The sequence below is a fragment of the Fomitopsis serialis genome (genome assembly GCF_022376445.1).
Source record: "Fomitopsis serialis strain Sig1Antser10 chromosome Unknown B0H18scaffold_130, whole genome shotgun sequence".
Classification (NCBI taxonomy): domain Eukaryota; kingdom Fungi; phylum Basidiomycota; class Agaricomycetes; order Polyporales; family Fomitopsidaceae; genus Fomitopsis; species Fomitopsis serialis.
This window is the reverse complement of record NW_025955090.1, coordinates 45303-72063: the sequence shown is the minus strand read 5'-3', so window position 1 is coordinate 72063 and position 26761 is coordinate 45303. Positions and strand designations below refer to the sequence as shown.

The 26761-nt window shown below is 54.6% G+C and overlaps 9 protein-coding genes across 9 annotated transcripts; 4 read left to right on the top strand and 5 right to left on the bottom strand.

Moving 5' to 3' along the window:
- Nucleotides 1-533: 533 nt before the first annotated feature.
- On the bottom strand, nt 534-2270 carry B0H18DRAFT_89487 (uncharacterized protein). The gene is made up of 4 exons (XM_048041395.1): nt 2126-2270; nt 1812-2061; nt 614-1753; nt 534-555 (listed from the first exon to the last, which is right to left on the bottom strand). The coding sequence occupies exons 2-3, from the start codon at nt 1980-1982 to the stop codon at nt 656-658; spliced, it is 1269 nt and encodes a 422-aa protein (XP_047887323.1). The 5' UTR covers nt 1983-2061; nt 2126-2270; the 3' UTR covers nt 534-555; nt 614-655.
- A 436-nt stretch (nt 2271-2706) lies between these two features.
- On the bottom strand, nt 2707-3302 carry B0H18DRAFT_1040240 (uncharacterized protein). The gene has a single exon (XM_048030540.1). It carries the CDS (start codon nt 2998-3000, stop codon nt 2734-2736), a length of 267 nt encoding a protein of 88 aa, XP_047887322.1. The 5' UTR covers nt 3001-3302; the 3' UTR covers nt 2707-2733.
- On the bottom strand, nt 3091-6160 carry B0H18DRAFT_1215350 (uncharacterized protein; the record flags this gene model as incomplete). The annotated part of the gene is made up of 5 exons (XM_048036629.1): nt 3091-3790; nt 4222-4303; nt 4763-4904; nt 4964-5408; nt 6080-6160. Coding segments are annotated over 5 exons (1449 nt in total), but the record flags the coding sequence as incomplete, so codon positions are not given.
- Nucleotides 6160-9971, bottom strand: B0H18DRAFT_1040236 (P-loop containing nucleoside triphosphate hydrolase protein). The gene is made up of 22 exons (XM_048030539.1): nt 9877-9971; nt 9376-9497; nt 9219-9283; nt 9116-9162; nt 9043-9088; nt 8772-9022; nt 8619-8718; nt 8466-8586; nt 8388-8407; nt 8171-8300; nt 8030-8110; nt 7821-7906; nt 7709-7753; nt 7540-7676; nt 7309-7423; nt 7179-7226; nt 7044-7158; nt 6979-7017; nt 6820-6927; nt 6653-6768; nt 6547-6561; nt 6160-6494 (listed from the first exon to the last, which is right to left on the bottom strand). Exons 1-22 carry the CDS (start codon nt 9885-9887, stop codon nt 6360-6362), a joined length of 1953 nt encoding a protein of 650 aa, XP_047887320.1. The 5' UTR covers nt 9888-9971; the 3' UTR covers nt 6160-6359.
- Nucleotides 9972-10501: 530 nt separating this feature from the next.
- Nucleotides 10502-11432, top strand: B0H18DRAFT_1124688 (uncharacterized protein; the record flags this gene model as incomplete). The annotated part of the gene is made up of 5 exons (XM_048034902.1): nt 10502-10593; nt 10649-10721; nt 10772-10824; nt 10892-10980; nt 11029-11432. 5 exons carry the CDS (start codon nt 10502-10504, stop codon nt 11430-11432), a joined length of 711 nt encoding a protein of 236 aa, XP_047887319.1.
- Nucleotides 11433-11872: 440 nt separating this feature from the next.
- On the top strand, nt 11873-12470 carry B0H18DRAFT_1124687 (uncharacterized protein; the record flags this gene model as incomplete). The annotated part of the gene is made up of 4 exons (XM_048034901.1): nt 11873-11989; nt 12038-12077; nt 12134-12219; nt 12294-12470. 4 exons carry the CDS (start codon nt 11873-11875, stop codon nt 12468-12470), a joined length of 420 nt encoding a protein of 139 aa, XP_047887318.1.
- Nucleotides 12471-13574: 1104 nt separating this feature from the next.
- On the bottom strand, nt 13575-16067 carry B0H18DRAFT_1087469 (pre-mRNA-splicing factor CLF1; the record flags this gene model as incomplete). The annotated part of the gene is made up of 10 exons (XM_048032172.1): nt 13575-13834; nt 13887-14475; nt 14528-14713; nt 14786-14861; nt 14914-15064; nt 15110-15623; nt 15656-15755; nt 15808-15865; nt 15895-16002; nt 16046-16067. The coding sequence occupies 10 exons, from the start codon at nt 16065-16067 to the stop codon at nt 13575-13577; spliced, it is 2064 nt and encodes a 687-aa protein (XP_047887317.1).
- A 222-nt stretch (nt 16068-16289) lies between these two features.
- On the top strand, nt 16290-18694 carry B0H18DRAFT_1040229 (uncharacterized protein). Its single transcript, XM_048030538.1, has 9 exons — nt 16290-16409; nt 16504-16655; nt 16717-16838; nt 16887-16960; nt 17014-17293; nt 17323-17688; nt 17718-18007; nt 18063-18176; nt 18238-18694. Exons 2-9 carry the CDS (start codon nt 16621-16623, stop codon nt 18610-18612), a joined length of 1656 nt encoding a protein of 551 aa, XP_047887316.1. The 5' UTR covers nt 16290-16409; nt 16504-16620; the 3' UTR covers nt 18613-18694.
- Nucleotides 18695-20262: 1568 nt separating this feature from the next.
- Nucleotides 20263-26171, top strand: B0H18DRAFT_1124684 (uncharacterized protein; the record flags this gene model as incomplete). The annotated part of the gene is made up of 10 exons (XM_048034900.1): nt 20263-20523; nt 20572-21688; nt 21750-22294; nt 22351-22867; nt 22914-23161; nt 23815-24021; nt 24078-24834; nt 24914-25278; nt 25343-25498; nt 25560-26171. 10 exons carry the CDS (start codon nt 20263-20265, stop codon nt 26169-26171), a joined length of 4785 nt encoding a protein of 1594 aa, XP_047887315.1.
- Between the last annotated feature and the right edge of the window lie 590 nt (nt 26172-26761).

Genomic DNA, 26761 nt, shown 5'->3' with positions numbered 1-26761 from the left:
TCAAAACATACAAGAGCTGCCAGATCGGGACTGCCACACGGCTGATGCCGATCCAATTCATCCCATTGTCCGTCTATCTTAGGAAGGTGCTGTCCTCGCGACCTGGTAGTAGTACTTCCGAGTGGCTTGCCAGTGGCGGACAGTGGCGAAGCTGCCTCTTTCTTTTACAGTAGACCGATCGCGGTGACTGGTCACATCATGTTAATTGATGCTTCGTTCTACATGTCGACTGTTCGGATGTTTTGTAGTCAGTTAACCGTGGAAGAACGGTAGACTGAATAGCCGTTACACCGAGTCATGGCGACACTACTGAGTACTCAGAACGAATCTCAACTAAAACCAGAGTATTTACGCTCTCAAAACAGAAGATATCGCAGCAATACAGACGAGATAAAAGACGATGCGCGCGTATTTGGGTCATTGCTGAGAAGAGGAAATTGTACTCAGGCTCGCAGTTGATAGACGGATAGATACAGGTGGGGTATACGCGAGCATGCTTTATTGACCAACGGCTACTGCCGGCATTGTAGTTATATAGTTCCCGGACGTCTAGTGCTATGTTGGATCCATTAGTCCATCTCATACTATCAAGTAGCTGCTGAGTAGTACTCACCTAAGACGTGCGTGACCGCCTGCGAGTAGCTTAACGGCGAGATTATTTTTGGCCATGAGTCCTCGAACGCTTAGAAGGCCCAGGTTCCTCTTCATTCTTCCCTAGGTCCTCGTGCGACCTTTTCCGTCCAGTATCAGATCCTCGGGTTGGAACATCCATGGTCTCTGAGGAAGAGGGACGAGCGTGTGACGAGGCCTCACCGTGAGCAAGAGGTAGGCTATCTGGTTCAAGTAAGGCCGCCCGGAATTGACTCGTCACCAGAGGAAGAGGCGTGCCCCATGGCTCAGGCGTTAGGACGCGCGGGCTCGCCCTTGACCGCTGTAGGACCGAGAGCGAGCCAGGTTCCACTACAGCCTCGGACGCGGCATGTGGCATAACGACATTGGATACTCCATGGGCCAGGTATTGTATGGAAATATGGCTTGAACCTTCTTGATGTTCTTCATAAGCAGGTACGCCAGCATGGTCATCACCTTCACCAGATGCCAACATCAGTGCCCTTGTAATTGTACTTGAATGCTGTCTTGGGAAATGCGGCTGGAGGACGAGGACTGCAGTCTTGCTCACAGCTCCTCGCAGGCCTGGCGCATGAGCGATAGCTTGATAAAGGGGCATCCTTGACCTATTGGCTTGAGACGCGAAAGCCCGTGCTTGGCCACGCCGAGCATCTGCACTAGTCTGAGCATTCGACAGGCTGCCCTTGGGACGTGCTTGACGCGGTGGTTTCGCGTCGCCAGCGGGGGGAAATGGTATCGCCTTGTCGTCTGTCGGCCAGTCCTCGCGTGCGAGCGCTTCATCAAAGATGTCCAGCACACGTTCGTACGTCAGCGGCACCGAAGACTGCCCGGCATTGTTCATCTTGCAGACTTCGGTGAATCGAGAAAGGAGGTTCGTGAGGGGTTTGTTATCTTCGACACCGAGCGGCTCCACGGAGAGCCAGCCCACCTTCATGATCCGGCAGGCGTTTACTGTGACTTGGTCGAACAAATCCGACAACGCCGTCTCCTTCGATGGACGAGTGTGCTTGGTGTGCCGCAAGACTAGCCAGACGAGGAACCAATAGAATGACTCCAGGTCGTGCCGGACTTGATGAATGACGCAACCCTGGAGCACGGCAATGGCCATGAAGTAACATGTAACCTATCCGAGAAATCAACTTGGTCAAAGCTTAGGGGATTCGATGAGAGTGCGGACTTACAGTACGTTCCTTGCTCTCTGTCCGATCACGTTCTGCTCTAACCAATGTAGCCATATCCTCAGTTCCGCGCTTCGTCGGAGTGCCTCCCTCTCCTGGTTTGCTGGTAGAGTCGAGGGAATGTTTCTTCGACAGCTCGGTCCGCTCCTCTTGCGGTTGCTCCAGCCAGTTCATATATACGGCTAGAAGTCGAAGCCAATCGCAGAGTCGTGTTCAAAAGAAACAACTGCACAGACGGATCCTCAAATTAGGTCTGATGGACCGCACAAGAGTCAGTCTATGGTTCTCGCCCAAACGGGGAGGTTGGTGTGGCTCACCACTCAATAGTCGCACAATATACGGACCCTCCGCTTCGCGATAACTGCTATGAGCCGTATGCGGTCCGATCTCAGCGACGCTCGCAGTAGATACGCGGTAATCGCTTCGCAGCGTACTCTGGAGGCGCGGAATGAGGAGGAAGAGAGCGGCGTGGCGGGACAGCGCCACAACCGCGCTCGTGGATCAGGCGGAGTTCAAAACATGCTGACTCCCATGTTTGTTCTGAGAGGAGGAGGAGTTGTCTCGTACCCATCCGCGCAAGGTCGCACCCCACCACCGCAGTGTTATCGGTGCGGTGGTGGGGTGCGACCTTGCGCGGATGGGTACGAGACAAAGGAGGAGGAGGAGGAGGAGGAGGGTACTAGTATTACATTGAGTCACGACATCTAGACGCGTCGGCGTTCTCGAGAGAGGTACTACTGTTTTCGCAATCTCAGGCTGGTATTGGCGGGCATTGGCGAAGCTGCCTCCTTCGAAAAATTGCAGGTAGGAGCGCAGGCTCCCTGTTAGATGCATAGTGACAAAAATCATTGAATGTATGTGATCGTATCCTCCTCCCTCGTGGTCCCTTGCATGTCCCGCCACAAGACCTTGTCTATTGGCCATGTTACTCGGTCATCGATATCATATCTGGTAAGTGGTACGTCGCTACGCGAAGCTTGGTCCGAGATTCAAGCGCGAACGCCAATGAACCACAGACTATCATAGGGTGGCTAACGATGTACTCTATGTCGAATAATGCAGGAGTAAGAAATTTGGTACAGTTGGCAAACAGTTGGTCTGAGCGATGGTAGTAGAATTCCAGTACAAAAGAACCATTCCCGATGTATATGAGTGCTACAGAGAGGTGTGAACTCCGGTACGTGCCACACATACCAGCCCTTTCATCTCCGCTTTCCAGCAGCCGCTCGTGTTCCAGTGGATCGGTTCCTCCCTCCTGAAATAGATTCAGGTTGGCGCTCACTGTTGGTCCTCGTACGCTTGGGCTGCGCAGGTAAAGGATTCACCTCCCATGCGTCACGCTGCTCGCGCGACCGCTTGCGGCTACGACTACCGTTCGCCGTTGGCGAGTGATTCCCGCTCCCTTGTACCGTCCCTCGCTTTGTTGGTCGGGCTGAGCCTGTCCGTCGCGATTGGCCGCTGTGTCCAGCCAGATGGACAGCCACGGGCTCAAGAGCGTCCGATCGGATTTGGCTATTTTCGATGGTGCTCACATGGCGGGCTGAGCCCACAGGAAGGGTAATGTCCTCATCCTGCTTGTGGACAACGAAAGGTATGGCCTTGTCCTTCGAGGGCCACTTCTTGCTAAGAGTGTCGTCAAAAATACGCAGAACCCTCCTATATGTGAAGGGCTTGAAGGGTTTGTGCTGCGAGTCGTTGCGTGCGCAAAATTTACGAAGTCTCTCCAGCAACTGGCTGAGGGGCTTGTTATTGTGGACAATGGGAGAATCTTCTATCAGCCATCCGCGCTTCTGCCTCGCGCGTCTAGAGTCATTCTCGGCGTCGAAAAGCGCGTCGCACGCTCGGGAACCCTCGTTATCATTGTGGTCGCAGTGCCGGAGAACGACCCAGACGAGAAGCCAGTAAAAGGATTCCAGATCGTGGCGAACTTCGTGGATAACGCCGCCGCCGATGATTTCCACGGCCACGAAGTATAGCGTCCCCTTGAGAACCGACCTCAGTTCAATTTGCCAGTGACGCTGAGGAACAGAATGCGATACACACCGTCTGTTGTTTGCACTGCAGCTTCAACTCCTCCGCGGCGAAAAGCTTGACATTCGGTCTTGCTCCATTTTGATCTGTAAGTGCAACCCACTGGGACCGTGCTCGAGCTCGTCTTCCTCGTCATCACCGCATGCGAGAGTCCCCTCCTGGAGCGTCTCCCTCGGTTCGAGTCGTCGTCCGAGTCATCGTCGCTAGAGTCCTCATCGGAGGAGTCGTCCGAACCATCCGAATCGAGCTCGAATCGTTACCTCCTGAAGCCGCATGGCTGAGGAAACGTCCTCAGAGTCATCCGAATCATCGTCCGAGTGGAGGAAGAGGAGGAGAAATTGTTGGAGTCGCCATCATTCTGGCGCGCCTGTCTTCCACGGACCTTGGCCTTGTACTTCGCTTTGAGCGCCGCTCGCATTTTCGCGCACTCGTCTCGCACGAATGCATCCCAATCGGCCATTTCACTGTCCAATCCAATTTTTGAGAAGCATCTTCCAGTTCAGTCCGCAGTCGAGTCCGTAGATCGCCAGTGGATTGTGCTTGATTCTTGAGATATCATGGCGTTGCCCTCGCTAAATCGCGGTGCATTACACCTGCTCCAAAATGATCTGCAGCGAAGCGATGCATCAGCAATCATCACACGTACTCATCAACTGAAGGCAGCAGCGTACCACCGATAGCATCGCGCAGCGCCTACACCAACTCCTTGTCGACTGAATCTTGACAGAGGACGCCACAGTGCCAAATATGCGAGAATGGCTTCTCTCGTTTTCGCATGGTTCCTGTTCACGCGATGTCGAGGGTCACCGTAAGCTTGACGACGACAGGCCGCCCACCGCCCGATCGCCAGTGTCCACCTCGATAGCTTCCCATACCATCGTCGCACGCGAAAACAAGTGGGGCTTGATAAGATCAGCTCGTACGCTAGGTACTTTATCTTCCGACCCCCGTATCCCCTGGCCGTGTTGTAGCGGTACGCCTTGGCAGCCTCGCGCGTGTCTGCGGGTTCAGACCTGCATCGCGCAGTATTTTGACAACCACCGCACGTTGCGCCGGACCGATAAGCTGCACGTGGGGTCAGCTCCGACGACGCGGCAGCCGAATGCTTTGAGTGGGTGAAGCACCAGAGGAAGTCGTGGAAGAGACGACAGCCGCGACCGTTGTATAGTCTAACGGCCTTGAGCACACGGCGCCACCGTGATCGAAGCGGAAGATTCGAGCCAGCGTCCCGTGAATACCGACGACGAATACGAACAGACTGCTTTGGGACACAAGAAGGTTACGCGCGCTCTTGGCCAGCTGGACCAACGTCTTCTCGTGCTCGTCTGTGCATGAACTCATCGGGTCTTCGCCTTTCGTCAATTTGACTTCGACAACGAACGAGATGTTCGTCCAATAATCGGCGATGGATGTCTCGCCGGGGAATGACGCAATGATATCTGGCAGGGTGATGTGGTGCTCGGACGCGGCTGACTCGTACGGAAACTTGATACGATTATGATCGTGATTGACGAACACAGGTCTCTTCGCCTCAGAGAGCTGGCTCACTAAAGACATCAACCCTTCGCGCTAGCAGAACGGTCAGCCGGGGCGCACGCGTGTTTGCAGACAGTGCTCACTAGCGGTTCGTAAAGTTGACTCTCAAGAGTTGCGTTTGATGGCATATCAAAGTGCTCTCTTGCCACAGATCTAAGAGGTTTGTCTCCCGGAACGAAGTGTTCAAGAAACTGATCGACTGGGTTCGTGATAGAAACGATGTTTCCCGCGATCTCACCCTTCCAGGATTGCTAATGTTCGAGACTGCCCTGCAAAGTAATGGGCTTGTTGAGAGCCGTGGAAATTCAGAATGAGGAGGAACAGAGGACGGCGGGACAACGCCACAACCGCGTTCGTGGATCGGGCGGAGTTCCAAACACACATCAGCTACCATATCGGGGTTTCCACGTCCCCCGATCATTTCCATTTCTCCGCCTGGGCGGCCTGTACTGACACCCATTCGAAGAATGCAGAACATTGCACCCTGTAGCTAGCGGTATTATTCTCTTGGTCTTCGAACTCCCGCACGCGAAATCCTCGTCGATGATGTCAGCTGTTCCTCCTGTGTTACTTTTTCCTCATGCAATAGACGGCAAAATCACCTCAGTATGCAATTGTCGACAACGCGGGAAGCCTGTCGGCGGCATGTCTACCCATCTCTTTCCAGGTTCCAGTCGGCAGCTCAGTACAGTATCCTCACACACTATCGGCGCCTGCGATGTACACTTGCGGTACACCATCTTGCGGATGTCAACGGCAGAGAAGAGTGCAGTCTTGAGCGGCATGATGGATCAATGATGATCGAATAGGTCCGTAGTTCAAGTGCACGGCACGAGTATCACCGTATGATCCTAATCCTAGTCTATCCTAACTTAGCAGCATACGGAACCAAGAAGTCAAATCCGCAAGGACGAATACGACAGCAAACAAAGAAGCCAAGGCCGACAAGCACAGTCGTTCAGTACGACCGTCCGGTGGGGATCCCTAGTCTGAGTCGGAATCCTCGTCGTGCCCACCCGGACGGAAAAGCGCGGCTAGCTCGTCCGCGCCGAGACGCATGTTCTTCATCTTGTCTCCAGACAGCGCCGCCTTGGCTAACTCGCGCTTCTTGTCTTGTAGCTGAATGCACGACCGTCAGTTACTAATCGAAAGTGATAGGCAAGATACAAACTTCTAAGATTCGCTGCTCGACAGTGTCGGAACGCACAGCTTCCGGATCCGTACATCCTCTTCTGACCAAAGCGATGAGCTCGGTCGAACGCTTGGTCCTGCACAACCTGCGTTAGCCTTCGCTGAACATACACAAACGACAAGGCTGAAGCGCTGACCTCCAGTGCCGGGTTCCACCACAGATCTACCAAGATCACGTTGTTGCAGCACGTCAAGTTCAAACCTCAATATCACGGTCAGTCAGGGTAGCCGGAACGGGGACATGAAAGCTCACCAGTCGATCCGGCCTTGAATGAGATCAGGATAACTCGGGTACGGCCATCCTCCTTCTTGATCGCTTCAAGCGCGTACTCGCGCTGAGCCTTATTCATGGAACCATCGTCTGGTACCGTTGTCAACTTACGCTCGCCGGATTCCCGAGGGCGGTACTTACAGCGCACATATACGATGCCCTCTGCCTTGAGGAAGGGCTCTATGATGTCCAGCATTGAGGTGAACTGCGAAAAGATGATAGTTCTCTCCTCCCATCGGAGCGCTCGTCGATCTCTCGCAGGATGTCCATAATTTGGCGAGTCTTGGACGAGTCTGGCGGCAAATCGTGGTCGACTCTACGCTTCGCCTTGGCCACCACACTGCACAGTCAGTGCAGGCTCCATCCTCCCCGGTGTTCGATGACACAACCTGTAACAGTCAGCTTCACTAGCTTCTCCAATTGTGTATGTCGCAGGGCTCACTCAGTCTGGCACAGCTGGCAGCGCTTTACGCCCGAAAGACCCATTCCTTCGAGTTGGTCCGCCAGGTCATCCGCATCGTCTTTGTCGTCGCCATCTTGACTCTTGCTACCCTTCGGTTCAACCGCCTCCCTGTCCTTTTGTAATCTTCCGATACAAGGGACGGGTGGTTACATGCTACGTGATATCAATCAGCATCTCATACTCATAAACGCGCCGAACATGTAATATCACATACCTTGTCGCAACCGAAGGAGCAACACGAGCATGGACGTATAGTTGCTGGCAGCCCGCCTTGTCGCTCTAGCTTCTCAAGCCTGTTCTGCACCAGCTCATTGACCTTGTCGTAGAACGCTCGTTCGACAGCGTCAAACTCGCAGTCAACGATCTCAACCACCCGCTCAGGAATTCCAATATCGGTTTTCCATTCACGATCGTGGTCTTGGTCCGTCTGAGCATCACTGCGCTCAGCACAACCTGACAGCAGTAGCGTCTGAGTGACCGCACGGACGGAGTAAGCGGTGAAGGCAGTCAGATCACTCACATGCAGACGCTTCATGGCCCGTGTAGTACGGTTCGCCTTTACTGGCTTGGCGATCTGCGAGTTGAACGTCGGCCAGTCGTTCAGGGCTTGATGCGCAGGAACTTGAACAGCGAATACAGCTCTTCACACTGTTTTGCCTATGTATCCGGGACCGAGGTCTTGAATCAGTACCTCTCAATGCAGTCGATCAACCACTCACATCGGTGTACCCGTCAGGCACCAGCGATACTTGCTCTCGAGCGCACAGCAGGCCGTCGCCGCCTTCGTGTTACGATTCTTTATTTGTGGGCCTCATCTGACGCACGAGCCAGAATTAGACTTCGTCAACAATGGAAGTGGCCGATACTCACCGAGCACGGCACGCCACCACTGCACACGGAACAGTGCATCCTTCTTTGCGTTCGAAGTGTTTCCTCGTGCTTTCTTCGTACGCAGCGAGCTACCTACGCTGCTGCTGTCCGAGTCCGAGTCACTCGACGCCTGTGCGACTGTTTCTTCTTGGGGCCCTTGCTAGCGCTCGCACCAGAGTATTCCCATACTCGGAGGTGACGGTTGTGTACGATGTACTACTACGTGGCACGTTCTAGCTGCTTCGGGTCTGGTGCTTATCAGCCGAAAGTACACCTACTCCGCGAAAATACTCACCACTTGTGCGTTTCGGTCCGTGGTGCTCGACGACGATCAAGCCGGGCGCCATCCGTTTAACCTCACTTGCCCACTGTGACACCACCGCCACCGGACAGACGACCCTGCCACAAACACCATCCTATCAGTTACCAGCTTTAGGTGTCAGTGAACTATATGCCTACAAAGTCGCCGGTGACCAGCCTCCTTCTGATCTTGCTTCTTCGCCCGTCCCTCGACAATGCGAACGATAGTCTGTATGGTCTTCCCCAGCCTGCAACAACACCACTCAGGAAAGCTATAATAGCAGAGAATATCAGCACTCACCCCATGTCGTCCGCGAGAATACCGCCGTTCGCCTTGCCGGTCTCACGGTCCGCCATCCATTTCCTGCCCGCGACTTGGTGCAGCAGCAACGTAAACTTTGGGTCCAGCCCTGGGACCTTGAGGTCTTCGACCGAAGCATCGACCTCCGTCTCACCGAACGCGCCGGACACGAGATCCTGGATCGCCTTCTCGGTATCGGCAGCAGTCATTGGTACATCGTACAAGTTGTCTGCCACTTGCATGTCGAATACCTCGCCGTGTTGACATGCACCGCCCGTGGAATGTCTCGATTGCTCGGGATATGGACAGGTACGCGACTTGAGCGGAGGCTTTGCGGGAGGAACTGCTGTTGCTGCGCCTTCGCCGTGTTCATCGGTTGCGCACGAAGTGGCTCCGAACTGCAATATCATGAGAAGGCCATATCATAAGGGTGCCTCGCCAACGTACACTTTCCTGGAGCTCGTCCTCTGAATCAGAAAGCTCGATAACTTCTGGAGGCGTCCTCGGATCTCCTTGGCGGGCGCCACATCTTCGCCACTATCCGACTCGATGCTCTATAACTGCATGTAAGCAACATTCTGAGGTTCGCTAGCGACTATCTCACTATCACGTTGTCGGCTTTCGCATGGAGCCGCCGCAAATGAGGGTTTTCCTCCCTCGCGCGACCTTGTGACATCGGGATATATTGACCCGTCCTGCGTGGCTTGTTCCATTAGCCTTCGACGGCTGCGGTGGCGTATGAATCAGTCTTTGTCTCGCACCAGATTTGAGTTGGAATAGAGATAGAGTGCTATCATCAACGAGCACAGTGCAGCTCTTCTCTCGCATCTGCCACGATGGGAACTCTGTGTCATTAGTGCCACCACACATCATCAGAGGCCCACCCCTGACCGCAAGTTGAGTATGTCGCGTCTGCGTCGAGCTGGCAAGCGTCATCCTGTCCACGTCCTCCACACATCGTCACAAGTTACTCCTGCTACATACCATCTGCGACACTTTATTGGCGTCTCGCAACACTCTACTTTCAACCACCATACCGCGACGGCTTCGAGACACGGCGTGGCAACCGAAACGAAAGATATACAAAAGGATGTACAATACTTACTAAGCTTCCATACTTCCAACACAGCAGAGCTATTGATCAACGGGCGTTCTATGTGTAGGGTAAGAATCGAGGCCTTGAGGAGGTCGCGGTTCAAGTTCAAGTCAAGTTCAACATGTCGGCGGTGGCGCGCGTCTAGTACTTCTACGCGTGGTGATCACGTGCTCGCGATGCATTTCTTATTTAGGCAAGGGAGGATCGTGACGCGCCTGTGGCACAAGTGACGGCGGCCGCTGACCTGAGGAGGAGGATTACAAGCTGCTCAGCGCAGCGCTCCTCCAACACTTATTCAACACAAACTCTGAGCTGTTCAGAATATTCAATTTAAGGTTAGGCATTCTTGCTACTCTCCTCGTCATTCGCTTCAAATTCGTAAGTAGTGCTTTGCTAGTGCTTACGATGGCTGAAGTATGTTGAACTTCTTTCATAGGTCGTACTATAAGCTTCAGGCTCTGGCGCCAGCGTTCCTAGAAGTTGGAACTCACCGAATCCCTTATAAACTATTCTGCATTGGCGACGAGTGTCCAGCACGCCCATATCAAGTTCTATCACAAACCGGTCTGCATATTCGAGCTACTAGCAAGTAGCCACGCAACAGATTGACATTTTAGCATAGCGCATACAAGACATGGACTCAGTGTTCACCCCACCCCCAGACCAGGATGATCTGACGTCCTACTTCGACAAGAGCGCCACTACAGTCCGGGAGCTGATGCAGAGGTAACCATGTTTTCGGGAGTACGTCCGCAGCGTTCACCATGGATATCATTTGCAGGCTTGAGAATAATTTTACGCGTCCTTTGATCCAATACGCGCTTGATGCGTTTCGCCAGCATCCGATACGCTCTGTGAGTGTCCCATATCATTCAATGTTGCTGTGAAGCTCACCTGCTTGAAGACATATTTGGCCATTTTGACTGCTCTGAGCTTGCTACCAGCACTATCCTTCATGTGCGCTCTCACTCTAGCCTTCAGGTTGCCTTGTGATACTCAAATACTACTGTTCTCATGTCGACAGCGGCTTCTCCTTCTTCATATTCACCTCCTTCATATGCACAGCTCTCGCCGCAGCACTTGTGGCGGCCACTGCGGTTGTGGCAATATTCGGTACGCATTCGTGATCCCATGTGAAGCTTGACGCTGATGATATCCCAGGCACTCTACTCCTGGGGACGCTATTCCTGCTCGTCGGTGTCTCAATATTGCTGACGGCGTCGATTATCGGCATCTACCTTTTCGTCCGCCTTGCCCTGCTCACGTACGATGCTGGTCCGCGCGCCGGGATCAAGGAGTGGGCACACCAGAGCAGGACGCAGCTGCTGCCTTCGCGATTCCACTCTGCCGAATCCCTACCCACTCGGACAAGATTGAAAACAGGGGAAGGACGATTTCATGACGAATTGGATGCAGACTCACACCCGTTCGGGAAGTCTGCGGGTTCGCAAGAGGAAGGGCTGGCCGGCGATGGTGCGGTCGGGGCGGATCTAGGGTCGCCGCCGACCGTGGCGAAGACAGAGCTTGAGAAGGAGGAAGAGGGAAGGACCTTGCTCTCCCACTGATGTATCGCGTTTTGTTCCCGTGTCCTCGTGCTCTCCTTGCGGTGATTATCCCAACCATTCTTCATCCTCGTTCCTCGTTGTCGATATCGTAAAGCGAAAGTAATCTTCACGCGAATCTCACGCATACCGGTTCTACTCAGGCCACATCTTCCTCCACGAGTTCCGTATGACGTATGCATGTCACATCGAGCTCTCAGTCTACATTTGACTCCTCTGTGAGAATTTGCTCGAGCGGTGAATGTACGTTGTGGGGAGATCTAATCGTAAACGGAGATTGATCACGGTTCGGCGTTACGGCTCGGCGCAGAACTTACGCACTCTCTCCTTGTTCTCTCCTCCAGCTCTCCTCTACTTGGGGCTACGAATACTCGACGCCTTTCTGTGCCAGCCGTAATCGACTGCGGCATCGCTGTGTTGATTTCGAAGCTGGAGAGACGAACATGGTCGACTTCGGGCAGATTTCAAAAGAGGTGTACGCCCTTGCGGCTCAGTCGGACTCGCTCTCGCAGCTTGTCACAGAGGCCTCGCTGCATAGACGATGCGCTCGATTCATTTGGGTGAGCTTCTGTGGACAGAGGAGTTCATCCTATCTGACGCAGGGCCAGTCCGGACCATGTATCCTCAGCTTCAACGGCGGGAAGGACTGTACGTCCTCTTCGATCAATGTACAGCGTTGAGCAGAGGCTGAGTGTGGTATCTAGGTACAGTCCTTCTCCATCTCCTCGTAGCGTCCCTCGGCCGACGAGGCAGCCTGGCATCCCGACCGATCCCTGCTGTCTGCATCCCGGTGCCCTCGCCCTTCCCGCAGCTCGAAGCTTTCATCCACGAAACCGCACGGCAGTACAACCTCGACCTTTCCAGTGCCCGATTGACGAGCCGGAGCTTCCGGTCGAGACTGTCGCTGGGCCTGCGACGCCCGGAGCGACAAACGGTGTCATCTCTGGGACGGGCGCGAAGCTGAAGGCGAAGGGAGGGGAAGGGATGAAGCGTGCGTTGGAGGCGTACAGAGACGAGTTCCCACACATCGGGCGATATTGATTGGGACGAGGAGGTCGGACCCCCATGGAGGTGAGCACGATCCGCAGCTCTGTGCATGAGCGCGATAGCCGGCTCGTCACTCAGAGACGTCTCAGAGTCCGACCACTGACACAATCTAGCCACGCTGACGTTCCGCAACCCGACTGATCCTGGGTGGCCGCTTTCGAGCGCGTGAACCCATCATCAACTGGTCCTACGGTGCAGTGTGGGACTATCTGCGATGGTTCAAGGTGCCGTATTGCAGTCTGTACGACGAAGGGTACGTCTATCACCTCTTCCGGACTCCAGACGAGTACATGAAGTCTCCTCGCAGGTACACCTCCCTCGGCTCGACTACAACACCTTCGCAACCCGCGCTGCTCATCAGCCCGTGTGCGGCAGTGCTCTGTACACCCTTCCAAGGCCCACGAGTATCTCGTCTCCCGCACCGAGCGACCCGATAACACCCACCCCATGCATCCGCCACTCCTGCGGGCTGCTGCTCTTCAGACGTGTCGATACGCTACCCGCCGCTTCGAGGTCATCCGACCGACCCATTGAAGCAATGCATCGCGGACGGGACCGGGTGTGATCCGCTCCCGGACGTGCTCGAGATGATCCAGGGAGACCCCAGAATGCATGCTATCACAATGCCGGGAGGGATTTCGCCCACAGCAGCATCACGTCTACAGCGATCAATGGCCGGGGCATCGACGCCTTGCCGACGCGGGCGGCTGGAGGTCGTGAGCGGGGTGCCGGGTCTGCATTGTCTTGTGGATGACGGCGTCTGCCGGTGTCGGTACCGGCCTGCACACGAACTCGTGGATGGAAGTCTTGAGCGAGCGGGGAGAGGGGGAGGGGCGGCGGCCGTAAAGGCGTCATAATGTAGCCATAACAAGGACATTGCTGTCCCAAGTCGATATGTACGTCGGTGTGTTAGCGGACACCATTGCTGTTGTATACTCGGAACTGTTACGGAATGTATCCTTACGCTTTACACTGTATAAGCCATGCTGGTCGCAAGATTTGTTGAGCACGAAGTTACACTGAAGCACGCACTCAATGCATACTGGTACAAAGCCGAATGACCACCATAAGCAACCCCCAATCCCCTTTCGTGGAATGCTAATCACCACCGTGCGAGCTTGCAACGTCACTGGACGCATCCCGCATGTCCGTGTCTTGCTCTTGCGTGGTAGCGGCGCTTGCCCGCGTGAAAGACGGCGCCGAAGGAGCACCAGGGCTCTGTAATGCTCCCTCGGGTTGGCTGGTCTTCGCCTTTTCTGCTTGCTTCTTCTTCCATTGATGAGCCATCTGCAGGAATTGGAAGGATGTGGGGTTTGATTCCCTCTCGTCGTCTGGGAACACCATATCCCAGACCAGTTCTGCACACTCTATCAGGAGCCAGTACCATGAACAATAAATCGCACGTCGTACCTTCCTGACCATCGTTGGCCTTGACACGGCGCGCACTGACGATGGGGATCTTGGACTGAACCTGCTGGACGTCTTCTGGCGTCCCGTTCTTCTCCTCGAACGTCTTCCACACCTCCAGGAGCGCAGCGCGCTCGTCCTTCAGACCCTGCTTCCTCAAGTCCGCATAACCCCTCTCGAACACGCGCCTCGCACGCTCGACGTCACCAGGGGCCATCTCTGTTTCTTCCTCCTCTTCTTCCTCTTCCCGCTCCTCCCGGAGTTCCCGCGCGACAGGTATGGGCGCGGCCTCGAACTCCGCGTATGCGATCCATACCTTCCAATGTCCACTGATGGCGACGAGTCGTTCGTACAGCGCGCGCGCGCCCTCCCGATTGCCCTCTTCGACCTCGAAGTCAATATACGCCTTCCAGAGCACTTCTGGCATGGCAAGCGGCTGTTGTGTGACGCCGAGCTCGAAGATAGCGCGTGTGCGCGAAAAGTCTTCGAGCTGAGACTCGAGTTCAGCGTATTTCACCCAAGCTGATGAGTTACTTGGATCGAACTCGATGTACTTCTCGTACAGCGTCCTGACACGGTCGAACTCGCGCAACTGAGATCACATCAGTATCCCTGAATGGACAGGGTAGCAGTCGAACACTTACGTCGAGCTCCAGCTGGATATAGCCCTTGAAGAGCGCCTCCTTGGGACACATGCCGATTGCCGCACCAAGGATCTTGCGGGCAGCGGGCAAGTCCAGCTGACGCACCTCGAAGTTTGCGAACATCAACCAGAGTTTAGCGAAAGTAAACTGTTTGTGTGGCACGACTCGTATTGCTGTCGTGTACACCTGTCGCGCGCGTGCATGTCCTTCGAATATTTGTGAGAGGTCTGTCATTCATTGGCAAAGAGATAGGCATACCTTTGTTTCGATCTCTTCAAATAGCGCATAATTTAACCAGAGGAATATATACCGCCGCCAATGTCGTTTTTGCCCCCTGGCGGGACATGTGCTACAGCACGTTCATACACCTCCCTGACACGGCCGACGGCAGCCTCGATTCTTCTAGAGTCGCACCTTCATCCCCGCGTCGCGGAATGCGCCCTCCTCCAACGCGAGTATCGAACCAAGCGTCGTAATTGTGGCCTTCTTGGGCGAGCTCGTCTTCGTACTGGATACGTCGCTTGCCAGGACGGTGGTCTCGAGCGTCGATCGCGTTCCATGCTGTTTTCAAACTTCGTATACGCGCATAGAGCGCGGCTGACTTTGTGCGGGGAACGCGGGACAATGCGAACTTGTAGATCACCCGGGCGCGCTCGTATTCCTTCAGCCTCGTCTCCATCTTCGCGAAAGCGCTGAACACGGCCTGCGCCTTCTCCACCTCTTCTTCGCCATCCCCGAAGAACTCGAGCGCGGTCTGAAACACTTCGCGCGCCTTGTCGAGCTTCGTCCGGTCCTCTTCAAATTTTGCCCATTTCACCCAATTGCGTGGCTCTGGACGCACGGCAATCCACCTCTCGTATATCGTGCTCGCCCGATCCAACTCGCCGTACCGCGTCTCCATCTTGATGTACGCCTGCCACGCCTTGTCATCCGGCTCCCATTGCATCCACCGCTCGAACACTTGGCGGGCTCCGGGGACGTTCTGCAGCAGCTCTTCGAGGTAAACATACTTGTACCAGAGTTGGTCCACCCGGGGAAGGAGAGTGACCGCGCGATCGAACAAATTGCGGGCGTGTTGCACGTTTCGCCCCTTGAGCTCCATTTCGGTATAGCTGAGCCAAGCTGCACACTGCGAGGGTCCACGTCCAACGCGCGCTCAAAGACCGAGCGCGAGCGCGCATACTCGCCCTGGCTTGCCTCCCAGTTGGCATACTGGAGCCATTCTTTTCTATGACAGTGTGAGAAGGGCTCGTTATTGCGAGGACTGAATGTCTGCGTACATGTTTGATCGCGTCTGCCTGATCCGCTTCTCGAACTCCTCCCGCTTTCTGCCTCGTACTCATGCAACTCCTCGAAGTCCTCTACACGCTGCTTGGGAGCTCGAAACTGGGATTCCTGGCGTTCTTGCGCATCACGAAGCAGCTGCTCCGCGGTCACTTGAATGGCAGCAGGGGCCCGGTTCTTGATGCTGCGTGCTAGTTAGTGCCCGCTGAAGCCTCCCTGGACTGGATTGCCCACCGTGGTGCCCGCCGTCTTGCATGACGACTTGCTGGATAAGTGCAGTCACCCGGTACTGGAAGCTCACTCAAGAAGAGTGTGAACAGCGTTCGTGCGAACACAGCCTGAGCGAAGGGAGTGGATGCAGGTTGTGGCAAAGCCAAGAAGACGGCGACTTTGAGCGCTAGTCCTCCTACCGAGGGACCGGTCACGCGCTATGATCGAGTCGGGAATTGCTGCATTTGGATCTTGGTTCTGGCTGTCATGGTCGCGTCTTGGCTACTTTACTGGAAAGCCGGGCATGACAATATGCACCCTCATGCTCAAGCTCCAGCGCAACGCAACTTCACAGAGTTTCCGAGCCCTTTCACGTAGAATGTCAATTGTGCGTCCCTCGTCCTCAATATACCCTCACCAACTCTTTCGACGCGCTCTGCCCCTCCGCGACCATGGACGAAATCATTAATGCCAATACCTAGCAATGCGTCGGCCGCTACAACGCAATTGAACTGGGAGGAATCGAAGGACGACGACAAGAGCCTCACCTGGGCACTGAGAACCCTCCAGGAAATCTTCGTTACGTCTATAGGCGAAAGATGACCTGTGCTACGGATGAAACAGAGCTGTCTTCGTACGCATGTTTTGCCTCGTAGACTACACATGTTCTTACCCTAATTGAACATGCGCCACAGTTTTTCACCGAATGGATACTTGATGGCGCTCCTTCGGCCTGTCGCAGACTTTTTCAACCAACTACACTCCGCTGCGGTACTCAAAACACCTATGGATGTCGTCAGCGTCGAACTCGGCGATTGTGAGCTTGATTGGCCTTCCTTTAAGTTCTCCTACTCACTGTCAGTAGTCGTATATGGGGCAACTTTTACGGCTGAAGATTTCAAGGCTCAGAAAGTCACTGCGCCCATCATTGTATCGCTGGTCAGATGAACCGTCGTCTCTTGCATGTATGGCCGCTCAAGCCCTGTTCATAGCTTGACGACTTGTTCAACGCTCACGGCGAGCTGACTCCTCTGGTTCAGTATGCTCTCTCGAAGGCAGTGGAGTATGCGCCATCCGTTCCCTATATCATTGTGACGAACTTCAAGGATATCGCCATCTTCCCACTCCCTAGCTCGTTCCGTCCACAGTACGCCTTCAAGTTCGAGAGGGTATCGACGGACCAACCTTCATTAGCTCTGAGGATCATCTCTGCCGCATATCTTAGCGATGAACTCCCTCGTGGCCGCTACTTTGACGTGCCCAGTTTCAGCAGTGACGTCGGCGATCTCATTCTCCGGAAGGGCCGCCAAAGGATCTGAATCAGCCCTTGCTGTCGGACGAAGAAGTCTTTGCAACCTATCATCGCAACTCCGATTTCGACATCGCAACGTTGGTACGAGACCGCGCGAGGGCCCTGCAATTCTTCCGTTGGCGTACACACGTGCAAGGGCAATACACCAAGCTTGTAGCTCATCGTAGTGACGCTCTCACAGCTGTCACAAACGAAACGGGGCTGTTTCTTCCCGATGACTTCGGCCCGTCGTTATACCCACTCGACACTGCTGAGATCCCTGCAGACACGGCGACACATCTCAAGTCAGTGCAGCGCGAATCACCGCTCGCGACCGCCGGGATCGCCGCCGCTTTCGATCGAAGCAAGTCGTTACGTTGACGATTCAGGATGTTCTATCGGAAGGCACGAAGTACGGCATATGTACCGTCTACCGCTGTCAATTCACCTCTATCGACAACGAAGCAGTAGTATCGTCGCCAACGTTGTGTCTCAAGCTATTCGACGACCGGTTCCAGCCTTTGCAGAGTCCATACGACAGTGACGCGGACTTCGACGAACACCACGAGCATATTGTTCAGTGGTTTGACGGACTTTGCTCTTCTGAGACGTACGCTCTTAACGAGGGTTTTGCGTATAAAAAGCTTCGGCCTGTACAAGGGTCGATCGTTCCTTGGTTTTATGGCATGCACCAGGTGAGCACCTACATTGTGAGCGCGCTCGAAAGATGTTGCTGACCAGTTGTTTCAGTTCACACTGCCTAGCGGGATAGTGCTGTACGGCCTACTGATGGAGTACATCGAAGGCTGGGCACTGAACTCGGACTTCGTGCGGAATCTGAGCGCTGACAGGCAAATCAACATGGTACGGTACTCTCAATCACCAACATGACGAGGTAGCTTTGGGCTGACACTACTTACCTTAGATCCGAAGCTGCCGACATGGAGCCCGCATCCTGGACCTTGCCGACGTCAGTCAACGTGACTGGCACCAAGGTCAGATCATCCTTACCCAGAAACCCGGCACCAACATCGATCATGCCATACTGATCGACTTCGCTTCGACGACCCAAACATGGGTGCCCCACAGACCCAACTATATTGCAAACTACTTTGGTGTTTTGCACGTCTTGTTGGGCAGGCAGGGAGACGTTGCGCTGGATTCGAAGCTCGTGTGGGAGCACTTCGGAAAGCCCGATGAATGGGACACAACGTGGGCATCTATTCCTACGGTTCCGAACGGGACAGAGTTCAGGCAAGTGGAACCCGCAAATTTGTTTCCGTTCATTTCTTCTGCCTGAGTAGATGATATGTAACACTGAATACGTCGTTTGCTGCTCTTGGAGCCTCCACTCACTGAATACACGGATGGTTCTCATCTAAGTACCCTCATATGGGCATGCGACGGAGGAGTCAAAGTACTTATCTACTAACGCCCATCGGCACGTTGAGAAGATCGTCTAAACCACATGTTTCCCGCGAATCTCCTGCGAACATGCTGCTGAGCAGGGATACTGTGGGTGGAGGCGCCAGCAGCAAGCGGAACCAAATCGTAGGTTGTTAAAAGAACATTGTCTTGAATCAAAGACCGTTCCAACCTCGCACATCATCCCCAACCCTCGTCTCCGAGTACCTGACAGCGAGAGTACCTGTCTCCGCGTGGCTGTATTCCGTCCTCGCGCTTGCCAAGATGAACCCCGCAGTGGCACGTTCGATGTCTCTTCTGTCCATACGTGGGCCTCGCGGTGTCGCTAGCGGTAATTGCGCCCGGAAGGAGTAATATCGTTCGACCGACGGTTGCATCACAGAGTCGCAAGAGCGAACAGATGAGGAGTGATGTATGGTGGACCGAGAGTGACTGCATATTCAAGGGATCTGAAGGAAGGGAAAGGTTCGCGAGGCTAGTTGCTGGGAGCGGGAGAAATTGACGATACAATCTATACGACGTGGCCTCATGTTCAACCACCTCGCACGGTACGTCAATACTAGTAGGGCTTGCTGTAGCGGAGGACTGTGATGCGGCGGGTCCGGAACTGGCATCCACACTGCACAGAAAGGTTCGCTCGCGGAGGCGATCGTTTTGACTATTAGATCACCTTAAATAGAGATCTACATAGTAGACACGCATGTGCTAAATTTTACTGCGCATGTGAAAATGTAGGCGCACCTGAGGTATGCCTAGTGGGACCCTCAGGGTGTCTCCCGAGCTCTCTGTCGCGACGTAATTCTTATTAACATGGGGTACCCACACCATAGCTTCCGATGCTTGCGAAGAGCGTCTCTTCGCTGCGTAAGTCTCGTGTTCTTATCGGAAACATTAATGAAACATAGCATGCTGCCCAACGCCCAGGATGAAAATGGCAGACTCAAGTAAGCAACGCCAGAACAAGGTCGCGAAGACATCACCTTCCCAAAGCAGGCGGACAATGGAAATGATGGATCGGTATCAACCACGTGGTAGCCCCGATATGGTAGCTGATGTGTGTTTCGAACTCCGCCTGATCCACGAACGCGGTTGTGGCGCTGTCCCGCCGTCCTCTGTTCCTCCTCATTCTGAATTTCCTCCGTATTTTGCGACGCGATCTACGCGTAGACACTGCGCGCAGCGGTGTGGGTGCACCTCAGGTGACCGTCAATCACTTAAATAAAACAGACAAAGCAGAGAGTCAAGGTCGAGTTCATTTTCGGGCGGTAAGCCATATCAACCTCCCCGTTTGGGCGAGGCCCACAGACTGACTCATGAGCGGCCCATCAGATATATTTCTAGGGTCCTTCCACAAAATTTCTCTTTTGGATCACGACCACGGCCATTGGCTTGAATCTCCGACATGCCTTACCGGTCTAAACGGTCGCGGATGTCGCGCTCGCACGGCCCCTCGTGTGGCTCCCGCTGTAGCGATCATATCAACCTCCGCTGGCATCATCCGCAGCCCTCGTCCTCTTCCTCCGACATGGCGCACTACGTCTCCCCCCGCAAGGCGGGTGTACGGAACCATCGACCTGTCACCAAGCACGATACCCAGCAAGGCAGTCGCAAGAATCAGCTTGCATGGAAGAGCGAAATCGCAGGCAAAATCGTGCTCATCACGAATCCTGTAGCAGAGTTCCTCGAGCACTTTGTGCCCGGAGAAAAGCCTCTTAAGTCTGTGACCAAAGCGGCCTTCCAGATGCCGAAGAATGCCAGGTTAGAGAGCGAGATGTACGGTCCCTTGGTGAGCACGCCACTCCGGGTGATTTCTGCGTTGCTGACCCTGCTCCAGTGTGAGGGCTTCACTTCGCTTGTGAGGCGCTTCGATCGCACCAAGAAACCTGTATTCGTCAACCACAACCACGACCGCATCGGATTCCCCTACAAGCTGTGCGCATCGGAGCACCACGTCACCCGGCCGGATGTGATCGCCTCGTTTCCCGGCGAGGAGTCGATTGGCCGACATGCCGATTACTGGAGGAACATCTCGTTCGTTGTGGAGGTGAAGCTCGCCGTGAGCGATGATCCGATGAAGTCGTACTCAGATGCCCACGAAGCTACACTGGTCCAGCTGTCGAAGAGTGCGCGTAACCTGCTCGTGTCGCAGAGCCGACTGTTCGTCTTCGTTATCGGTGTCTATGGACCGCTCGCTCGGATCTTTCGCTTCGACCACGCCGGCGCCGTCTGCTCGGACGCATTCGACTACACGACCCTTGACGGCAGCCGACTCCTCCACGAATTTCTGTGGCGATTCACCCATCCACCGCCACACTCTGGCTGTCGCGTCGTGGGCGATGACCCTACTGTGCAGCTCGTCCGTGCGGGACAGTGTGCAGAGGTCGTCAAGAAGCTGCGTGACGCAGGGGTAACGGTGAGGAACACACCCGAGGCGTCGAAGATATATCGCTACGTCACTGTCGGGAGCTCGGAGGGAAAGCGGAGAGGGACGAAGTATCTTGTCTACGACCTGCTGTTCATCAACCCGCATCTGTTCTCGCGAGCGACGACGGTGTGGGAGGCTATCGAAGTCGATGGAGACAACAAGCCTGTGAAGACGCCCGTCGTCATCAAGGACTCGTGGCGGCAGATGGTGAGACAGCTTGAGACAGACAACTACAGGGAGATCTTCCGCGGCCGCACCGACATTCCTGGCGTCGCCGCATTCGTGTCTGGCGAAGATCTTGGTACAAAGGAGATACTGTCACTGCAGCGCGGCGAGCCTGGCGGTCAGGACGTCGGTCACCTCACAGTCACTGCACGACACTCCGCCAAGAACACTACCCAGGGTACAGTGCATGCTTACAACGAACGAAGCCATGTGCGGTTAGTGCTAGGGACTGTGGGTATACCTCTGTCTCGCTTCAACTCGACTCACGAGCTGGTGGAAGCTTTGCGCGATGCAATCCTTGGTATGGCATTCGTACTCAGTGCTCTATTGAATTCTCCTGACTTATCCTCTGTTACTGGCAGGACACCGCGCAGCTTACGAGGCTGGCGTCATGCATCGTGACATCAGCGAAGGCAACGTCATGATATCGCGCAACCCCAATGATACGTTCAAGGGGTATATCCAGGATTTTGACTATGGGCTTAACTGGGCGAAGCTCCTTGAGTTTCTCAAGCATGATACGAAGCTCGAGGACTGGGACGCTTTCGTACAATCAGAGAGTGCGAAGCTAAAGGAGGCACGAAGAGAGGCTCTTCTGGCCGCCTTGAGGACGCAGCCCGAGCCCGATTGGTATGCCGACGAAGATGAGGACGAATACGCCGATAGCCACGCAAGCGCTGCGCCGGATGAGGAGGTTGGCGACGATCATAGCGGCGACGAATATGATGACACCGATCATGATGGTGATCAGGTAGAAAAGTGGACCTCGGACGACGATGAACAGGAGGAAGTTGAGATCGAGGATGCTCCAGAAGGCGTGGATCTGACCAGGCACGATAGCGTGTATCAAGAGGCTAGTGCCCCCCAAAACACGGAGGAGATGAAACAACAATGCAAACAACGAACCGTGCGTCGTCCGGTCTGTATGATGATTGCTGAGTTATGCTTAGTTGGGTGACTTAGGGTACCCTATTCTTCATGGCCGTGAGGATTATCCGAGGCGGGATCGTTCATGAAGCTCGTCACGACTTGGAATCGTTCTTTTGGCTCCTCCTCTGGATTGTCCTGCGGCATACCGTGCACAACCACCCAAATGGTGTTCGGGCGTGCGAGGTGATCTTCGATGGCGATAGCGACGCGGCCTGCGAAAGTCTGAAGACCGCATGGCTCAACAGAGTCAACGAGGATACGGGCGAGGATACGGGTCCTGCGCTCATCGTCTTCGGCAATGAACCGCTGACTACCCTGCTCGAGGACTTCCGTATGCTGTGCCTCCGCAGCAACAGTCCTATGATCAAGATGGAACCTCTGACGTACGAGAGCGTCCTCGCGGTCTTCGAGAAGGCCCTTGCCATGGATTGGCCATTGAACGATAAAGCCAGGGCCTTTGTCTTACCGAGGGATGACGACAAAACTCTGCGTCCCAAGGACAAAACACGGCCGACGAGTGATGTCAACAGTAGCAAGATCCAGTCGTCCGGTCAGCAAAGCCATCAATCAATACTGCCCCCTCAAGCCGGGCCTAGTGGTCGATCCCGGCGGGCTAGCTCCCCACAGATGCAACAAGAAGCGGTGGCGCAAGGGAGAGGAGATGCTCCCGCAGCAAGTGGGAGTCGCGGTGGGAAGCGATCGTTCGAACATCGCGACACGTCGGAACTGGAGTCAAGGCCCGAGCGATCCAAGCGGACGAGGACGAACAGTGACCGCGGCCAAGGTCGTTCTGCTCCAGCCGGAAGGAGACGTTCCGCACGGCGATGAAGAATTGTCGGCTGTGGTGGAGTGGGATGCGCAACCCTGGTATTAGACTGATCCCTAATTTACTTCTACGATCACTTCTTCGTCAACATATTGACTCGCGGTAGAAATGAACGAGTGACTGAGTGATTGGTGTATGTATCTAATCAATGCTGTGACGCAGCGGTGGTCCCGCATTGGCAGCGGCTCCGAGAATTGCGCGTAGACTCTGTTATGTACTCGTCGCTACTGATACACCTCAGGCGACGTTGGACTTCAGTATATACCAATAAGATAGGGCTCACCAGCCCATGAACGGTCTGACAATGAACTATCGGACGGTAGGGACGGTGACCGACTATTAGTAATAACTATTCAGTAGTACTATGAGTGCCAGTCCGTCAGATCAACGTCAGATGGTTCCTCCGCGACTCCATTGCCTCTTTTGGTTACGACGGCGGCCACTTTGTGGCCACTGATGTGAACCTCCGACAACGTTTGTCTTGCCAGTCTGACCGTGACTTGGCATGATACTCCGTGCAACTCCCGCTGTTATCTCTGCTCTGGCTTCGTCTGCACTCCAAATCGTCGTCCTCTAGCATGGTACGTCATGTCTCCGAGTTGCCTGGGGGAAAAGGCCCTCGAAATACACGGCCTCTCAACATTGAGCAGGCTGATCAATCACTGGCGCAGCCTGAGGCCCAGGGCAGAGTTGAGATCCAGAGGACCTGGAAAGGCCGCCGCGATACTGCTCGTAGTATTGTCCCTATCACAAACCCAGTCGAGGAGTTTCTTCATCACTTCACGGCAGGAGAGCAACCTCCTAGATCTGTTGCGAAGCGGCATACTATCCATATACCGACCAATGTAAAGCATGCAAATAGCCTATATGGGACTCTGGTAAGCTGTCTACAGAGTGGGACGTTTGCCTGCACATGAACTGAGCGCTGTCATAGCACGAGGGGTTTACGTCGTTGGTCTCTGAAGCGAAGCGACTTGCTTTCGTCAATCACAACTACCACCGTATCAAATCAGTTGGCGATAGCCATCTCTTCCATGAGATTCTCTGGCGTTTTACTCATACAGTGCAGCTTGGTTGCGGCATCATCGGTGTGAACCCCATCCTGCAGCTTCAAATCCGTCCGGCGCAACGTGCGGAGGTCGTCACAATATTGCCGCGTGACGCAGGTCTGAACCACGCAGACACGCACGAGGCTACCAAGGCATACCACTACACAACCAACGGATCCGGGGGTCGGAAGAAAAAGTATCTAGTGTACGAGCTGATCTTCATCAAGCCCCACTTGTTTTCGCGTGCGACGATGGTACTATGGGAAGCTATCGAGGTGGACGCTGGCGATCGGGCGGTGGGCGGTCCTGTCGTCGTCAAGGTATCCTGGCGACAGCTGGCCCGACAGGAGATCGACAACTATGAATTCATTGCTTGGGCCAGTGTCAGGTTGCCTGGTGTCGCCGAGTTCTGTGGCGGAGAGGACCTCGGAGCGGCCGGATTCCGGGCTTTAAAGCGTGGCAAGCCTGGTGGCCAGGGGGTTGGACACCTTACGGTGACCGCTCGACATCGCGTGTACGGGAACCACGCGAAAAACGAGAGAAGCCATTCTCGCATGATTCTTTGCACTGTGGGCGTCGGGCCTCTGTCAAGATTTCAGTCGACAAAGGAGTTGGTGCAGGCGCTGCGTGATGCTATCGGTGGTACGCTGCTGTCTTCAGTTGATGAGTACGTTGTGAACATTGCTGATGCATCGCTTCGCTGCGGATCATTTCGGAGCAGGTGTAATGCACCGCGATATTAGCGAGGGCAACGTCATGTTCTCGAGAGTCAAGCACAAATCTACTGGCTATCTGCAGGATCTTGACTGCGGACTCAACTGGAAGATGCTTCTCAAGAAACTTGGATTGGGCATCGAAATGGCCGATTGGGATGCATTCGTGCGTGATGAGTGCGCAAACTTCCGAGTGGCACTCAAAGAGAAGCACAAGGCCAAGGTCTGTGGAAGACAGGCGCGCCAGAATGATGGCGACTCCAACGGTTCTCTTCCTCTTCCTCCACCTCGGACGATGATTCGGATGACTCCGAGGACGATTCCTCAGGTCATGTGGCTTCAGGAGGCAATGATTCGAGCTCGTATTCGGATGGTTCAGACGACTTCTCCGAGGAGGACTCTAGCGACGACTCGGACAATGACTCGAACCGAGGGAGACGCCCCAGGAGGGAGACCCCGCATGCGGTGATGACGAGGAAGACGAGCTCGAGCCCGGTCCCAGTGGCGTTGCGCTTACAGAACAAGATGGAGCAAGACAGAATGTCAAGGTCCTAAGCGCGGAGGAGCTGAAGCTGCAGTGCAAACAACGGACGGTGTGTATCGCATTCTCATCTTCAGTGTCACTGGCAAATTGAGCTGAGGTCGATTCTCAAGGGGACGCTATACTTCATGGCCGTGGAGATCATCAGCGGCGGCATCATCCACGAGATTCGCCACGATCTGGAGTCCTTTTATTGGCTTCTTGTCTGGATCGTTCTGCGGTACTGTGATCATGACCATGACGCAGGTACTCAGGCATATGCGGTTCTGTTCGGCGCCAACACTGACAGCGCATGCGAGATGGTGAAGCGCGGATGGGTGACGGGACAGTCTCCCGTTGTCGTCTACGGGAACAAGCCTCTCAACAGGTTGCTGGAGAGGTTTCGCAAGCTTTGCAAGTACAACGACTCATCGAATGGGCGCGTCAAGCCCTTGACATATAACAAGGTTCTGCGCATTCTCGATGACGCACTTAGCAGGAAATGGCCCTCGAGGGCCAAAGCTGCTCCCTATGTTTTCCCCAAGCAAGACGAGGGAGTTTCCCTCCCAGCGGGCTCAGCCCGCCACGCGAGCACTCTCGATAGCAGCCGGCGAGTCCGGTCAGACGCTCTCGAACCTGTGACCGTCTATCTGGCCGGACACAGCGGTCAATCGCGACGGACAGGCTCAGCCCGACTGCCAAACCAAGGGAGTGGAGGTGACTTGCCAGCCAGCGGCGAGCGGTAGTTGCAGCCGCAAGCGATCGCGTAAACAGCGTGACGGATCAAGTTGACTATCATTCGACCTTGCCTCGACCTATCTGACACTGGTCGAAGCGCACAAACAACAACGCCACCCAGATCGACTCCAGGCATCGGTCTATGGGGAGATGAGCCGCTGCTTGGAAGCGGAGATGAACGAGCCTGGGCCGTGCGATCCTTGATATCTGCAGTACGTACGTATGTACATATACGATCACATACATTCGGCCTTTGTCACTATACATCTAACAGGAGACAACGATGTATACAGCGATAACGGTGTGCTTGTCATATCATACATTCATTTGTGCCAGCTACTCGCCATACGACATCACAAAAATAGTAAAGCGTGAGGGAAACAGATTGCAATAGAAAGAATCGAAAGAAGACGACAGTATCGAGTTTCTGTTCGAGCGTCGCGGTCCGAGTCGGGAAGACAAAACACGCAGCCTCCGCGATTGAAGTTCATGACTGGCATGGGCGCAGATGTGCTGGAGCCGAGCGAGGCCGTTCTCACGATGTGCAAGCACGTTACGCTGTCCTGGTGTGCACGAAAACGTGCGAGTTCTATGACTC

What these genes read in the sequence shown, in the direction of transcription:
- B0H18DRAFT_89487 (XM_048041395.1), bottom strand. Translation starts at nt 1,982, where the DNA reads ATGAACTGGCTGGAGCAACCGCAAGAGGAGCGGACCGAGCTGTCGAAG. An exon ending in CAGAGAGCAAGGAACGTACT is followed by an intron (nt 1,754 to 1,811) that starts GTAAGTCCGCAC and finishes TTTCTCGGATAG; the next exon opens with GTTACATGTTACTTCATGGC.
- B0H18DRAFT_1040240 (XM_048030540.1), bottom strand. Translation starts at nt 3,000, where the DNA reads ATGTGTGGCACGTACCGGAGTTCACACCTCTCTGTAGCACTCATATAC.
- B0H18DRAFT_1040236 (XM_048030539.1), bottom strand. An exon ending in GCGAAGGCGCAGCAACAGCA is followed by an intron (nt 9,089 to 9,115) that starts GTTCCTCCCGCA and finishes CCTCCGCTCAAG; the next exon opens with TCGCGTACCTGTCCATATCC. An exon ending in GGCGACTTTGTAGGCATATA is followed by an intron (nt 8,587 to 8,618) that starts GTTCACTGACAC and finishes GGTAACTGATAG; the next exon opens with GATGGTGTTTGTGGCAGGGT.
- B0H18DRAFT_1040229 (XM_048030538.1), top strand. Translation starts at nt 16,621, where the DNA reads ATGACCTGTGCTACGGATGAAACAGAGCTGTCTTC. An exon ending in GGTTTTATGGCATGCACCAG is followed by an intron (nt 18,008 to 18,062) that starts GTGAGCACCTAC and finishes CAGTTGTTTCAG; the next exon opens with TTCACACTGCCTAGCGGGAT. An exon ending in CTGACAGGCAAATCAACATG is followed by an intron (nt 18,177 to 18,237) that starts GTACGGTACTCT and finishes TACTTACCTTAG; the next exon opens with ATCCGAAGCTGCCGACATGG.